At 50.1% G+C, this 17,053-nt stretch overlaps 1 protein-coding gene across 1 annotated transcript in view; it reads left to right on the top strand.

Annotated features, from left to right (window-relative positions):
- The window catches only part of faim2a (Fas apoptotic inhibitory molecule 2a), a 71,000-nt gene that overhangs the window by 31,623 nt on the left and 22,324 nt on the right, over window positions 1-17,053 (top strand). Inside the window, exons 4-10 of the mRNA XM_067977536.1 lie at window positions 256-320; window positions 4,013-4,066; window positions 5,288-5,338; window positions 6,245-6,284; window positions 8,635-8,672; window positions 12,815-12,902; window positions 16,588-16,683. Of these exons, the coding sequence (XP_067833637.1) occupies window positions 256-320; window positions 4,013-4,066; window positions 5,288-5,338; window positions 6,245-6,284; window positions 8,635-8,672; window positions 12,815-12,902; window positions 16,588-16,683 (432 nt within the window). The remainder of the gene's footprint in view (window positions 1-255; window positions 321-4,012; window positions 4,067-5,287; window positions 5,339-6,244; window positions 6,285-8,634; window positions 8,673-12,814; window positions 12,903-16,587; window positions 16,684-17,053) is intronic.

Raw genomic sequence — 17,053 nt, 5'->3', positions numbered from 1 at the left:
TCCCCACCTCGGGCTCTCTGGGTCAGAGAGAAGCAGTGTGTCAGTGGGACTGGGCCCTGGACTGATGCCTGTAAGGTGAGGTCTCCGGTGGGCTGCGCCGCCTGGTTTGGAATCCTCTCAGGGCGGGCAGCTGTCTCTAACCTGGCCCGGGTGCGGAGCCTCATCTGCTGGGGGAAGTGGAATGTTTAGTGTAACAGTATTAAGGAGCCGCCCATGAGGGGTACTGATTTTTCTCGATTCTTGTACTCCCACCAGGTTTACGCCATCTTGATGGCGCAGCTGATGGTGACCTTCGGGATAGTGACAGTCTTTACCTTCTGGTAGGCCTCTGTTTTGTTCTGTTACTGGCGCTGCATTCAATAAGTCAGTCTTAAAATCTTACAGCACAGAAGGGGGCCATTCGGCCTGTGCTAGCTCTTTGAAAGATCTATCCAATCAGTCCCATTCCCCTGCTCTTTCCCCGTAGCCCTGCAATTTTTTTCCCTTCAAGTATTTATCCAATTCCCTTTTGAAAGTTATTATTGAATCTGCTTCCACCGCCCTTTCAGGCAGCGCATTCCAGATCATCATAACTCACTGCGTAAAAAAAAAAATTCTCCTCATCTCCCCTCTGGTTCTGCTGCCAGTTACCTTAAATCTGTGTCCTCTGGTTACCGACCCTCCTGCCACTGGAATCAGTTTCTCATTATTTACTCTATCAAAACCCTTCATGATTTTGAACACCTCTATTAAATCTCCCCTTAACGTTCTCTGTTCTAAGGAAAACAATCCCAGCTTCTCCAGTCTCTCCTGAAGTCCCTCATTCCTGGCACGATTCTAGTAAATCTCCTCTGCACCCTCTCTAAGGCCTTGACATCCTTCCTAAAGTGCGGTGCCCAGAATTGAACACAATACTCCAGCTGAGGCCTAACCAGTGTTTTATAAAGGTTTAGCATAGCTTTGCTTTTGTACTCTGTGCCTCTATTAATAAAGCCCAGGATGCCATATGCTTTTTTAACAGCTTTCTCAACTTGTCCTGCCATCTTCAATGATTTGTGTATGTGCACCCCCAGGTCTCTCTGTTCCTGCACCCCCTTTAAAATTGTACCATTTAGTTTATATTGCCTCTCCTCATTCTTCCTATCAAAATGCATCACTTCACACTTCTGTGTTAAATTTCATCTGTCATGTGTCTGCCCATTTCACCAGTCTGTCTTTGTCCTCCTGAAGTCTGTTACCATCCTCCTCACTATCTACTACATTTCCGAGTTTCGTGTCATCTGCAAACTTTGAAATTATACCCTCTGTACCCAAGTTCAGGTCATTAATATATATATATAAAAAAGAGCAGTGGTCCTAATACTGACCCTTGGGGAACACCACTGTAAACTTCCCTCCAGTCTGAAAAACAACCATTCACCACTACTCTCTGCTTTCTGTCCCCTAGACAATTTTGTATCCACGCCATCACTGTCCCTTTAATCTCTTGGGCTTCAATTTTGCTAACAAGTGTTTTATGTGGTACTTTAAGTCCATATACACAACATCAACCGCACTACCTTCATTAATCCTCTCTGTTACTTCATTAAAGAGCTCAATCAAATTAGTCAAACACGATTTTCCTTTAACAAATCCATGCTGGCTGTCATTTATTAACCCGTATTTTTCCAAGTGACAAGTTTATCTCGGATCCCCTTTCAACTCACTGAAATTAGCCCTCCTACAGTTGAGTATTTTCACAATTGATTGTTCGTTGTCCTTTTCCATAACTGCTCTAAACCTAATGATATTGTGACCACTGTTCCCTCTAAGCTGCGCGGCTGTGCTCTCTGGTGGAGACACTGCCTAAGTGACGTCAGCTACCAATCACTTTGCAGCAAAGGCGGGAGTTCAAGTGAGATTAGACGGGCGCGTTGTACAGTCAGCGTCTGGTGGGGGTCAGTGGTACAGCTGCTCAGAGAACGGTCTCCACAAATAGCGCATTGTCCGATGGATGGATACATACACTATTTGTCCAATGAATATATGTGTGTGTGTGTATATATACATATACACTTCCATCCCTTCGTGATTATAACTGATTTGCGTTTCCAATCGGAAAACCTCAGCACACGAGGATTCAGTGAGGAGATGCGTTCAGTTAAATGAAAACTTTTCATCTCCAGTGCGAATTGTGGAGAACAGTTACTTTAGACTAAAAGACAAACATATTTAAGGCATTGGAAGCAAATAACATTGGAGGGAATCTACGATTAGTGCAATTAACAATTTTTGTCACCATCCTATTCGACGTTAGCTTCTGAAGTAAACTACAAATGAACCCAAATTACCTGGCATAGTGTAATAATCGTTTATCAATTTCCATATTTCATATTTACAAATTAAGTTATTCTGATACATCACGTGTAATAGTTAGTAAAGATCTTTCTACAAGTGTGCTAAAATATACTTTCCAATCCCATTGGTACATTGTAATCAAAACAATGAAGTTGATTTAAATTGTTTTATACAACTGCTATCCAAAGGCCCTCAGTTGCCCCAAGGATTGTCTCTCTTTATCTGTTGCCTCCCTCAGTTCAGGTTCTTCATGTCCATCATGTCCAAACTGCTCCCTGCCTGACACAGAGGCAGCCAAAACTAATGAGACCTGCAAGATGTATAATTGTTATGCAATAATTTTTTTAAGCCCTGCTGAGGGTTCTATGGGGGGGGGGGAGGGGGAGCTTTAATTAAACTGTTCCCTAACCCCAAATTCACACTGACGGACTTGACAGCTATTTTGTATTTCTGACTCAATTTAAAAATTCTGGTTGCACACGATTTATTTCTGTTTGAATCAGAATCATTAAGCTGATTCAACAAAAAGCTGATTGGAATCATTTCGATCAGATCATTTTTAATAAAATATAACGAGACTGGTCTGCTCAATCCTAGTGCAACTTAAGAAACCCATTTCATAAATTATATTGGCTGATAAATTTATATAACATTAAATTGTTATAATTATTCATTATTTTGTTTATTTGTTCTATTTGTTATTTACCCTGAATAATGTTTTCTAAAAAGATGTTCTATTCAAAGTTGTGATTTTTTTTAATGGAGGTGCACACATTCTTTATATCGGTGCACAAACCCAAATTCGTTCCGCACATGACCGAAAAATATTAGAGGGAACATTGATTGTGATCACTGTTTCCCAAATGCTCCCCCACTGAAACATGCTCCACTTGCCCCACTTCATTCCCTAGAATTAGATCCAGCACTGCTTCCTTCCTCGTTGGGCTGGAAACATATCGATCAAGAAAGTTCTCTTGTACACATCGCACGAATTCCTCCCTCTCTTTGCCCTTTACACTGTTATTTTCCCAGTCTATATTGGGATAATTGAAGTCCCCCATTATCACTACCCTATAGTTCTTGTATCTTTCTGCAGTTTTTTTATTCGTTTGAGATGTGGGCGTCACTGGCGAGGCCAGCATTTATTGCCCATCCCTAATTGCCCTTGAGAAGGTGGTGGTGAGCCGCCTTCTTGAACCGCTGCAGTCCGTGTGGTGAAGGTTCTCCCACAGTGCCTGCAAATTTGCTCATCTTTCTCCTTCCCACTATTTGATGTACACCCAGCAGCCTAACAGCTCTAATGTGATTAGAACTATTTGCTTACGTGGAGGGTATACGGCAGTAAGGACTGATTGGGCCGAATGGCTTGTTTCCGTGCTGTAACTTCTGTCTATTTCCATCACATTCTTGACTTGAGCCTTGTAGATGGCGGAGAGTCCAGGAAGTGAGCCACTCATCGCAGTTGGTCCAGTTAAGCTTCTGGTTGGGGTACTGGAGAAGAATCAGTGCCTTTGGAACTGTTCCCCAGCAGGATTCAGCACCTCTAGGAGCAGAGGAGAGAAAACTGGAAGAAAATAGACTTGTTTCATGTGGGCATGGTCCGGTTTGTGTTCCTGACTGAGCTGTGAGTGGACTTTCCCGATTGAGTATCATTAATTGATGAACTCTGTGTGTGTGTATGTGCTTCCCTCCGCAGTGACCCAGTCAGAAAATATGTGCGGAACAATCGGATCTTGTACTACGCCTCTTTGTAAGTACAAAGCCGTCGCTGTAATCACTCAACACGGTGAAGTAAGTGTTCAAGGAACAAGTATTTAAAAGAACATTGAGACTGCTGTTTTTTTTTATTGAAAGATTTTTGTAGACTGCCCCATTGGTTCACTTGTTAAATCTACAGCGTGGAGCAAGGCCGTTCAGCCCAACTATGCTCCACATGAGCTTCCTCTTCCCATCCTGCTCCCCCCCCTCCCCCCCCCCCCATCGCTCTATTCCCTTCTCCCTCAGGTATGCAGTGTCCCAGCTTTGATAGAAAATAGGTGCAGGAGTAGGCCATTCGGCCCTTCGAGCCTGCTCTGCCATTCAATATGATCATGACTGATCCTCTATCTCAATACCATATTCCCGATCTCTCTCCGTGATCCCTGGTCCACACTGAGTTGGCTGATCTCAAGCAGGGTGGAGAGTAGCGGTTTGATACAACTGAGTGGCTTGCTGGTCAAGCACTTCATTGAGGGACTGGAGTCACATATAAGCCCAGACTGGGTAAGGACGTTAGTGGACCATTTGGGGTTTTACCACAATCCCACAGCTTCAAGGTCACTTTTACTGAGACCAGATTTTTATTTCCCAGGTTTTTTTAAAATTGAATTCAAATTCTCAAACTTGCCGTGGTGGGATTTGAACTCATGTTCTCTAGATTGCTAGTCCAGTTACAGAACCACCACACTACCGCAACCCTCCTGATACACATTACAAAATACGTGGTGAAACAAAGTCGAGTAATTTGTCACAAGTTTGCCCGGTGAGCCGGGAGATGCTTGGGAACAGATTGACTAAAAACAAAAACAAGCTCTCTCCAGGGGTACGAGTGCCCCAATAGCCCCTGCGCCCCAGGACCTGATAGGAGGAAACCGGCTGGGTCAATAACCTGCGAGGCCTGCCGGCCAGAACGTGTCTGGTTATTGGGGGCGGACAGGGTCGGACTCGGCTGTGATCACTCCTCCCACTGTTCAAATAGCTCGCTGACTCTCGCTATCCAGGTTCGCGCACGAGGACCTTGGCTGCCAGCTGGTGGGGAATCCACGCCCCAGCGAGACTCATCGCCACGAGCAGCGGAGGGCGAAATTCAAACCAGTAGTAGTTAAAAGATCCAATTTTCTGCAGATGTTCCTTTAAATAGTTCCGAGCAACAATAGTTTCCTGAATCCTTTCCTTGCGCTGAATTGTTTTTCTGCTTTGTTCTTTTTTCCAGTGCGGTCTTCATCTCGACCTACCTCGTTATCGCCTGCTGTTCTGGAATAAGGTTAGTTCCAACTGAATCCTCTCGCCTGCCAATAGGTTGCTTCTCCTTGCTGACTCTCTGAAGCCTCCCATTGCCCCCGCCCTTGTCCCTTGTACTTTCATCCTGCCCCTTATTGCCACATCATGCACCCACTTTTCCCCATTCCACATATCCCCCTCCCCCTTTCCCTACCACCATCTCCCAGTCCCTTCCCTAGCCCCACTCACTACTCTGGACCTTAACTCTCTTCCGTGACCCTGTAACGGGGAGGATGGACCTGGCTGGTTAAACTCCAGCTGTAGCCCTGTGCACAGCTAGGGGGGCGATGGTCGCTAAGTCTCGGCTCTTGCTCAACTTGTGTTTAAGCTCTCCAGGAGTGGGGCAGGTGGGGCCCCAATGGGGAGAGAGAGTGTACGCTCCGTATCAGGCAAACAGAATGCTGGTGAGGCAGCAACTGTGGAGAGAGGAAGGTGGAGTTAACATCTCATGTTGAACCTGTCCTGACAAAAGGGCATCGACCCGAAATGTTAACTCTAGCCTTCCTCTCTACGCAGAGGCTGCCTGGCCTGCATTTTTTTTGTTTTTATTTCAGATTTCCAACACCCACTGTATTTTGCTTCTTGCCCTACCTGTGTGAGTTTGTCAGTAACTTGCTTTGGAGACTCTTAAACATTGGGATGGATTCCGTGTGCATCAGGCACCCTGCTAATCAACAAAAAAAAGTCCTTTTACAACATGACAAGCTCGATCTTAAATATATAAATTTAAACGGGATAGCTTTAAAACCCACACACCAAGCAGAAAGTTAAAAATTCCTTGGAATTATTATCTGCACCTATGTTCAATAAGCTTGATGAGTTTTTATGCTTTTACTAAAACTAACGTTTTTCTTAGTTTGTTTCAATCTGTTTTGTTACCTTAATGCAGGAGACGCCATCCCTGGAACTTGATTCTGCTGGCAATTTTTGTATGTACTTTTAACTATTATTGAAGTTGAAAATGTCTATTAATGTAAACGTTATCTGTCATTATATTAAAAAATTTTGCATCTGGGCACGCTTCCTGTCATCTCGTGCTATTCATAAATTCCTAACGTTAAACCGTCTACCCTCTCTTGGTGGATGTAAAAGATCCCATGGCACTATTCGAAGAAGAGCAGGGGAGTTTTCCCGTTGTCCTGGTCAATATTTATACCTTAACCAACATCACTTCTTAAAAAAAAACTTTTTTTTTATTCGTTCATGGGATGTGGGCATTGCTGACAAGGCCAGCATTTATTGCCCATCCCTAATTGCCTTTGAGAAGGTGGTGGTGAGCTGCCTTGAACCGCTGCAGTCTGTGTGGTGAAGGTTCTCCCACAGTGCTGTTAAGTCAGAGAGTTCCAGGATTTTGACCCAGCGACGATGAAGGAACGGCGATATATTTCCAAGTCAGGGTGGTGTGTGACTTGGAGGGGAACGTGCAGGTGGTGTTGTTCCCATGTGCCTGCTGCCCTTGTCCTTCTAGGTGGTAGAGGTCGCGGGTTTGGGAGGTGCTGTTGAAGAAGCCTTGGCGAGTTGCTGCAGTGCATCCTGTGGATGGTACACACTGCAGCCACTGTGCGCCGGTGGTGAAGGGAGTGAATGTTTAGGGTGGTGGATGGGGTGCCAATCAAGCGGGCTGCTTTTTCCTGGATGTTGTCGAGCTTCTTGAGTGTTGTTGGCGCTGAACTCATCCAGGCAAGTGGAGAGTATTCCATTACACTCCTGACTTGTGTCTTGCAGATGTTGGAAAGGCTTTGGGAAGTCAGGAGGTGAGTCACTCGCCGCAGAATACTCAGCTGTGGATGCTGGGGGTCATTTGAGAATTTCAAAATTGAGATTGATAGGTTTTTGTAGAGTAAGGGTATTAAGGATTACGGAATCGAGGTGGGTCAATGGAGTTAAGATACAGATCAGCCATGATCTAATTGAATGGCGGAACAGGATCAAGGGGCTGAATGGCCTCCTCCTGTTCCCATTACTGCATTGCTGTTTGTGGGAGCTTGCTGTGCGCAAATTGGCTGCCGCATTTCCTACATCACAACAGTAACTACACTTCAAAAATACATCATAGGCTGTAAAGCGCTTTGGGACATCCTGAGGTCATGAAAGGCGCTATAGAAATGCAAATCTGACTTTCCTTCTGTCCTAAAATTGTTTTTATTCTGTCTTTCTCCTCCCACTTTCCTGCTTCCTTCCCCATTTTCTCCCCCTCACCCTCTCAACTACACTGGAGTTTCAGCTTAGATTATAACAATGAAAGAAGGAACAGATTGCATTTCTATAGTGTCTTTCACATCCTCAGGATGTCCCAAAAGCTTTACAACCAATGAAGTGCTTTTGAAGTGTAGTCACTGTTGTAATTCAAGAAACACAGCAGCCAATTTGCTCACAGCAAGATCCCACAAACAGCAATGAGATAAATGACCAGATAATCTGTTGTAGTGATGTTGGTTGAGGAATAAGTATTGACCCAGGACACCGGGGAGGACTCCCCTGCTCTTCAAAATAGTACCTATGGGATCTTTTCTGTCTACCTGAAAGGCCACACGGGGTCTCAATTTAATGTTTCATCCGAAAGGCGGCTCCTCCAACAGTGCAGCACTCCTTCAGCACTGTCAGCCTAGATTATGGGCTCAAGTCTCTGGAGTGGGGCTCGAACCCACAACCTTCTTGACTCAAGTGAAAGAGCCACGGTGACATGCAGGTAGACTGATTTTACTCGTAGCTGGGACAACAGTCTGACTTGCTCCCGTCATGCCTGAGACTTACTCAGTTAGCTTACTGTTACGGCCAAGCCTTGGTATTGCTTTCAACAAAGGACTGCGTGGATCCAAACCAAGTGGCCTTAGAACATGCCAAGTCATTCTTTTGGATGACCACCAACGACAGATGGAGACAGCTCCAGGTGGAGTCGGCATTGGCATTTGCACAGGACAGTAGCCTAGTGCTTCTGATACTGAGCTGGTAACCCAGAGGTCATGAGTTCAAATCCCACCAGGGCAAGTTGTGGAATTTAGTTGAATAAATCTGGAAATTTGTGGGTTGGCATCAGACAAATGACGATGACAATGCCCCTACCCGGTCTGGACCGACACGTGACTCCAGTGGTTGACGTGTGGTGCCCTCCGCATCCCAAGAGCAAATTAAAAAGGGGAATGTAGCAGTCCAGCCATAATGACCCTTATGGTTCTCTTTATCCTGGCCAATCTCCATTGAAGTTAGGATAAGTATTTGAATTTGAGTGTATATGAGATTTTTCCCCTTGTCTGATACAGTCTCTCCTTCTCTCCTCAGACTCTAGGCATGTCATACATGGCAGGAATGCTTACCACGTAAGAGTTTATTATAAAGCACAACTTCTCACACACGAACCACAGTGAAACGTTGTCCCATTCACCCACTGCACTAATACAAAACTAACCCGAGTGAAACGTTGTCCCATTCACCCACTGCACTAATACAAAACTAACCCGAGTGAAACATTGTTCCATTCACCCACTGCACTAATACAAAACTAACCCGAGTGAAACATTGTTCCATTCACCCACTGCACTAATACAAAACTAACCCGAGTGAAACATTGTTCCATTCACCCACTGCACTAATACAAAACTAACCCGAGTGAAACATTGTTCCATTCACCCACTGCACTAATACAAAACTAACCCGAGTGAAACATTGTCCCATTCACCCACTGCACTAATACAAAACTAACCCGAGTGAAACATTGTTCCATTCACCCACTGCACTAATACAAAACTAACCCGAGTGAAACATTGTTCCATTCACCCACTGCACTAATACAAAACTAACCCGAGTGAAACATTGTCCCATTCACCCACTGCATAATACAATGATGTGGAGATGCCGGTGATGGACTGGGGTGGACAAATGTAAGGAATCTTACTACACCAGGTTATAGTCCAACAAATTTATTTTAAAATCACAAGCTTTCGGAGATTATCCCCTTCGTCAGGTGAATGAGTGAAAAGGTTCTCAAATCGCATATCTTATACTAGGCTGGGACAGCATCACACCAATCAAAAGGTGTCGTTGTTGTTCAAACAGGCCAGTCACAGAGAACAGCACGTCCCAGTACACTGGATATACATTGTGTCAATTACACAGACAGACAGAAAGAAACCCAAATGGCAGAGAGAGAGAGAATATTAAAAACATAACTTTTTTTTCCCCTTTTTGCTGGTGGGGTTACGTGTAGCGTGACATGAACCCAAGATCCCGGTTGAGGCCGTCCTCATGGGTGCGGAACTTGGCTATCAACTTCTGACAGACAGTTACCCGCAGATCCGACCAAAGAACACACCCACCAGCTCAACAAACTGATCAAGACCTTCGATCCAGACCTTCAAAGCATCCTACGTGCTCTCCTCCCACGTACTCCCCGCGTGGGAGACTTCTACTGCCTCCCAAAGATACACAAAGCCAACACACCCAGACGTCCTATCGTATCAGGCAACGGAACCCTGTGTGAGAACCTCTCTGGATACGTCGAGGGCATCCTGAAACCCATCGTACAGGGAACCCCCAGCTTCTGTCGCGACACTACAGACTTCCTACAAAAACTCAGCACCCACGGACCAGTTGAATCAGGAACACTTCTCACCACGATGGACGTCTCGGCACTCTACACCAGTATCCCCCACGATGACGGCATCGCTGCGACAGCATCAATACTCAACACCAACAACAGCCAATCTCCAGACGCCATCCTACAACTCATCCGCTTCATCCTGGATCACAATGTCTTCACCTTCGTTAACCAGTTCTTTACCCAAACACACGGAACAGCCATGGGGACCAAATTCGCACCCCAATACGCCAACATTTTCATGCACAAGTTCGAGCACGACTTCTTCACTGCACAGGACCTCCAACCAACACTATACACCAGATACATCGACGACATTTTCTTCCTATGGACCCACGGCGAAGAATCACCGAAGAGACTACACGATAACATCAACAAGTTCCATCCCACCATCAAACTCACCATGGACTACTCCTCAGAATCGGTTTCTTTCTTGGACACACAAATCTCCATCAAAGACGGGCACCTCAGCACCTCACTCTACCGCAAGCCCACGGACAACCTCACGATGCTCCACTTTTCCAGCTTCCACCCCAACCACGTCAAAGAGGCCATCCCCTATGGACAGGCCCTACGAATACACAGGATCTGCTCAGACGAGGAGGAACGCAATGGACACCTACAGACGCTGAAAGACGCCCTTGTAAGAACGGGATATGACGCTCGACTTGTCGATCGACAGTTCCGACGGGCCACAGCGAAGAATCGCATAGACCTCCTCAGAAGACAAACACGGGACGCAACCAACAGAGTACCCTTCGTCGTCCAGTACTTCCCCGGAGCAGAGAAACTACACCATGTTCTCTGCAGCCTTCAACATGTCATCGATGACGACGAACACCTCGCTAAGGCCATCCCCACGCCTCCACTACTCGCCTTTAAACAGCCACCCAACCTCAAACAGACCATCGTTCACAGCAAGTTACCCAGTTTTCAGGAGAACAGCGTCCACGACACCACACAACCCTGCCACGGCAACCTCTGCAAGACATGCCAGATCATCGACACAGACACCACCCACCAGGTACATGGTTCATACTCCTGTGACTCGGCCAACGTTGTCTACCTCATACGTTGCAGGAAAGGATGCCCCGGAGCATGGTACATTGGTGAGACCATGCAGACACTGCGACAACGGATGAACGGACACCGCGCAACAATCGCCAGACAGGAGGGTTCCCTCCCAGTCGGGGAACACTTCAGCAGTCAAGGACATTCAGCCACCGATCTTCGGGTCAGCGTTCTCCAAGGCGGCCTTCGAGACACACGACAACGCAAAATCGTCGAGCAGAAGTTGATAGCCAAGTTCCGCACCCATGAGGACGGCCTCAACCGGAATCTTGGGTTCATGTCACGCTACACGTAACCCCACCAGCAAAAAGGGGAAAAAAAAGTTATGTTTTTAATATTCTCTCTCTCTTTCTCTCTCTCTGCCATTTGGGTTTCTTTCTGTCTGTCTGTGTAATTGACACAATGTATATCCAGTGTACTGGGACGTGCTGTTCTCTGTGACTGGCCTGTTTGAACAACAACGACACCTTTTGATTGGTGTGATGCTGTCCCAGCCTAGTATAAGATATGCGATTTGAGAACCTTTTCACTCATTCACCTGACGAAGGGGATAATCTCCGAAAGCTTGTGATTTTAAAATAAATTTGTTGGACTATAACCTGGTGTTGTAAGATTCCTTACATTTGCATAATACAAAACTAACCCGAGTGAAACATTGTCCCAGTTAAGAGGGCTTGATAGGGTATATGCTGAGAGGCTGTCTCCCCTGGATGGAGAGTCTAGAGCTACGGGACATAGTTTCAGGATAAGGTGTCGGACTGAGTTGAGGAAGGAATTTCTTCACTGAGTCGTGAATATTTGTAATTTTCTACCCCAGAGGGCTGTGGATGTTCAGTCGTTGAGTATATTCAAGGCTGAGATCGATAGATTATTGATCTCGAAGGGAATCAAGGGATATGGAGATCAGGCGGGAAAGTGGAGTTAAGACCGAAGATCAGCCATGATCTTACTGAATGGCGGAGCAGGCTCGAGGGGCCGTGTGGTCTGCTCCTGTTTCTTCAGTTCTTACGTTCTTATCAGTTTTTCGTTTGTGACCCAGTGCCTTGCTGAGATCTGCTAGCCTTGCTACGTAGACTAGACTTGTATTCCCTCGAGTATAGAGGATTAAGGGGTGATCTAATTGAGGTGTTTAAGATGATTAAAGGATTTGATAGGGTAGATTGAGATAAACTATTTCCTCTGGTGGGGGGAGTCCAGAACAAGGGGGCAGAACCTTAAAATTAGAGCCAGGCCGTTCAGGGGTAATGTCAGGAAGCACTTCTTCACACAAAGGGGAGTGGAAATCTGGAACTCTCTCCCCCAAAAAGCTGTTGAGACTGGGGGTCAATTGAGAATTTCAAAACTGAGATTGATAGATTTTTGTTGGGTGAGGGGATTAAGGGTTACTGAAACAAGGCAGGAGTTAAGATACAAATCAGCCATGATCTAATTGAATGGTGGAACAGGCTCGAGGGGCTGAATGATCTTCTGTTCCTGTGTTCCTAGGCCAGCACAGACTGGGAATCGAGCCTCTGTATGGCTGAGCGTCCTGATGCTTTGCAGACAGAGGCATCGAGGGAGGGCTGGGTGGGGCAGGTATAATCACTCCATAATCTACACCGAAAAAGCACTGGTTAGTGGGGAGCAACTGATTTGGGTGGCGGGGGGGAGGGTTATTGGGGAGAGGAGGCTCATTTTGCACTCTGAGTAAATGCAGCATTTAATCCCGTTTATGGTGATATTTGGGGCCAGAGTGCTTGTTTTAACCTGACTGTCTTGGGTGACGAGTATTCACACCTCTGCTCCTCCTCCTAGTTACCATAACACAAAGAGTGTGATGCTGTGCATCGGGATCACTTCCTTGGTCTGTCTGGCAGTCACCATCTTCTGCTTCCAGACAAAGGTACGTTGAACTTTTATTTTCAGGATGTGGCCATGTGGCAAGGACGCCCACGTCAGATATTTATTGCCCGTCCCCGGTTGCCCAGAGATGATACGATTGAATGGCTTGTTTGGCCACTGGGGCACTAAGAGTCGACCCATGAGGGTACTGAGGGAGTGCTGCACTGTCAGGATCAGTGGCGAGGGAGCGCTGCACTGTCAGGATCAGTGGCGAGGGAGCGCTGCACTGTCAGGATCAGTGGCGAGGGAGCGCTGCACTGTCGGAGGGGTCGGTGCCGAGGGAGTGCTGCACTGTCAGGATCAGTGGCGAGGGAGCGCTGCACTGTCAGGGGGTCGGTGCCGAGGGAGCGCTGCACTGTCGGAGGGGTCGGTGCCGAGGGAGCGCTGCACTGTCGGGGGGTCGGAGCCGAGGGAGCGCTGCACTGTCGGAGGGGTCGGTGCCGAGGGAGCGCTGCACTGTCAGGGGGTCGGAGCCGAGGGAGCGCTGCACTGTCGGAGGGATCGTGCCGAGGGAGCGCTGCACTGTCGGGGGGTCGGAGCCGAGGGAGCGCTGCATTGTCGGGGGGTCGGAGCCGAGGGAGCGCTGCATTGTCGGAGGGATCGGTGCCGAGGGAGCGCTGCACTGTCGGAGGGATCGTGCCGAGGGAGCGCTGCACTGTCGGAGGGATCGTGCCGAGGGAGCGCTGCACTGTCGAGGGGGTCGGAGCCGAGGGAGCGCTGCACTGTCGGGGGGATCGGTGCCGAGGGAGCGCTGCACTGTCAGGGGGTCGGTGCCGAGGGAGCGCTGCACTGTCGGAGGGATCGGTGCCGAGGGAGCGCTGCACTGTCGGAGGGGTCGGTGCCGAGGGAGCGCTGCACTGTCAGGGTCGGTGCCGAGGGAGCGCTGCACTGTCGGAGGGATCGGTGCCGAGGGAGCGCTGCACTGTCGGGGGGGTCGGTGCCGAGGGAGCGCTGCACTGTCGGGGGGTCGGTGCCGAGGGAGCGCTGCACTGTCGGAGGGGTCGGTGCCGAGGGAGCGCTGCACTGTCGGAGGGGTCGGTGCCAAGGGAGCGCTGCACTGTCGGAGGGTCGGTGCCGAGGGAGCGCTGCACTGTCGGAGGGATCGGTGCCGAGGGAGCGCTGCACTGTCGGAGGGGTCGGAGCCGAGGGAGCGCTGCACTGTCGGGGGGTCGGAGCCGAGGGAGCGCTGCACTGTCGGAGGGATCGGTGCCGAGGGAGCGCTGCACTGTCGGGGTCGGTGCCGAGGGAGCGCTGCACTGTCGGAGGGATCGGTGCCGAGGGAGCGCTGCACTGTCGGAGGGATCGGTGTCGAGGGAGCGCTGCACTGTCGGAGGGTCGGTGCCGAGGGAGCGCTGCACTGTCGGAGGGATCGGTGCCGAGGGAGCGCTGCACTGTCGGGGGGTCGGTGCCGAGGGAGCGCTGCACTGTCGGAGGGATCGTGCCGAGGGAGCGCTGCACTGTCGGGGGGTCGGAGCCGAGGGAGCGCTGCACTGTCGGAGGGATCGGTGCCGAGGGAGCGCTGCACTGTCGGAGGGATCGTGCCGAGGGAGCGCTGCACTGTCGGGGGGTCGGAGCCGAGGGAGCGCTGCATTGTCGAGGGGGTCGGTGCCGAGGGAGCGCTGCACTGTCGGAGGGATCGTGCCGAGGGAGCGCTGCACTGTCGGGGGGTCGGTGCCGAGGGAGCGCTGCACTGTCGGAGGGATCGTGCCGAGGGAGCGCTGCACTGTCGGGGGGTCGGAGCCGAGGGAGCGCTGCATTGTCGAGGGGGTCGGAGCCGAGGGAGCGCTGCACTGTCGGAGGGATCGGTGCCGAGGGAGCGCTGCACTGTCGGGGGGTCGGAGCCGAGGGAGCGCTGCACTGTCGGGGGGGTCGGTGCCGAGGGAGCGCTGCACTGTCGGGGGGTCGGAGCCGAGGGAGCGCTGCACTGTCGGGGGGGTCGGTGCCGAGGGAGCGCTGCACTGTCGGGGGGTCGGAGCCGAGGGAGCGCTGCACTGTCGGAGGGGTCGGTGCCGAGGGAGCGCTGCACTGTCGGGGGGGGTCGGTGCCGAGGGAGCGCTGCACTGTCGGAGGGGTCGGTGCCGAGGGAGCGCTGCACTGTCGGAGGGTCGGTGCCGAGGGAGCGCTGCACTGTCGGAGGGGTCGGTGCCGAGGGAGCGCCGCACTGTCGGAGGGGTCGGTGCCGAGGGAGCGCTGCACTGTCGAGGGGTCGGAGCCGAGGGAGCGCTGCACTGTCGGAGGGTCGGTGCCGAGGGAGCGCTGCACTGTCGGAGGGTCGGTGCCGAGGGAGCGCTGCACTGTCGAGGGGTCGGAGCCGAGGGAGCGCTGCACTGTCGAGGGGTCGGAGCCGAGGGAGCGCTTCATTGGTTGAGAAGCACTTTGGAATATCCAAGGGATGAGAAAGGCGCTATGTAAATGCAAGTTATTTTCTTTTATCCACATGGACACAGACGCCTTTCAAGTAAGATTCACTGAACAGTAACTGGGGAGTGACTGGGACTGGGAGGGGTCGTGGGTGAGGACTTTTTTTTATTCGTTCATGGGATGTGGGCGTCGCTGGCAAGGCCAGCATTTATTGCCCATCCCTAATTGCCCTTGAGAAGGTGGTGGTGAGCTGCCTTGAACCGCTGCAGTCCGTGTGGTGAAGGTTCTCCCACAGTGCTGTTAGGAAGGGAGTTCTAGGATTTTGACCCAGCGACGATGAAGGAACGGCGATATATTTCGGGATGGTGTGTGACTTGGAGGGGAACGTGAAGGTGGTGTTCCCATGTGCCTGCTGCTCTTGTCCTTCTAGGTGGTAAAGGTCGCGGGTTTGGGAGGTGCTGTCGAAGAAGCCTTGGCGAGTTGCTGCAGTGCATCCTGTGGATGGTACACACTGCAGCCACAGTGCGCCGGTGGTGAAGGGAGTGAATGTTTAGGGTGGTGGATGGGGTGACAATCAAGCGGGCTGCTTTGTCCTGGATGGTGTCGAGCTTCTTGTGTTGTTAGAGCTGCACTCATCCAGGCAAATGGAGAGTATTCCATCACACTCCTGACTTATGTCTTGTAGATGGTGGAAAAGCTTTGGGGAGTCAGGAGGTGAGTCATTCGCCGCAGAATACCCAGCCTCTGACCTGCTCTTGTAACCACAGTATTTATTTGGCTGGTCCAGTTAAGTTTCTGGTCAACGGTGACCTCCCAGGATGTTGATGGTGGGGGATTCGGCGATGGTAATGCCGTTGAATGTCAAGGGGAGGTGGTTCGACTTTCTCTTGTTGGAGATGGTCATTGCCTGGTACTTGTCTGGCGTGAATGTTACTTGCCACTTATCAGCCCAAGCCTGGATGTTGTCCAGGTCTTGCTGCATGCGGGCACGGACTGCTTCATTACCTGAGGGGTGGGGACTGGGAGGGGTTGGTCGGTGAGCGGGGACTGGGAGTCGCGAGAGACTGGGAACACAAACCTTGTCTGGCTTTTGTTTCCTACCTCTCCCTAGCCCAGCCACCTTTGCTGCTGCCCAACAGAAATTGGACCTGGGATCTTCATGGTCGTTGTGCCTCAGTTCCAAACCCCATGGTGTAGTCCTCCACCGAGCAATTGTGGCCAGCTCCTGCTGCCAGCCCGTTCAGCCCACCCTCCGAGGGTTTACTGCCGTGTTCGTGGCGTTAGTTGGGAAGATCCCTGTTGCAAACAGTTGCTTTTTGTTGCAGTTTGACTTCACGTCGTGCCATGGGCTGATGTTTGGACTGATGATGGCGTTGTTCATCACCGGGCTGGTCATGGTCTTCACCGTCCCTTTTGGATACGTAAGTGAACGTGTGACCTAGACGTATTTAAAACAGAAATAGACAGTTTCCTAGAAGTAAAGGGAATTAGGGGTTATGGGGAGCAGGCAGGAAATTGGACATGAAGCTGAGTTCGGATCGGTCAATGCCCTGTGGGTGGCGGAGAGGGCCCAGGGGCTATGTGGCCGGGTCCTGCTCCGACTTCTTGTGTTCTTTAGATTTGTGGTTGGGATCAGATCAGCCATGATCTTATTGAATGGCGGAGCAGGCTCGAGGGGCCGATTGGCCTACTCCTGCTCCAATTTCTTATGTTCTTATGTTCTTATGTATCACAGCTCCTCCGGGCGTATGTTAGAATCATAGAAAATTTACGGCACAGTCGGCCCACCGT

Source organism: Heptranchias perlo, chromosome 3 (genome assembly GCF_035084215.1).
Source record: "Heptranchias perlo isolate sHepPer1 chromosome 3, sHepPer1.hap1, whole genome shotgun sequence".
NCBI classification, from domain to species: domain Eukaryota; kingdom Metazoa; phylum Chordata; class Chondrichthyes; order Hexanchiformes; family Hexanchidae; genus Heptranchias; species Heptranchias perlo.
The sequence above is the reverse complement of the archived record's forward strand: the minus strand, read 5'-3'. Positions and strand labels throughout refer to the sequence as shown.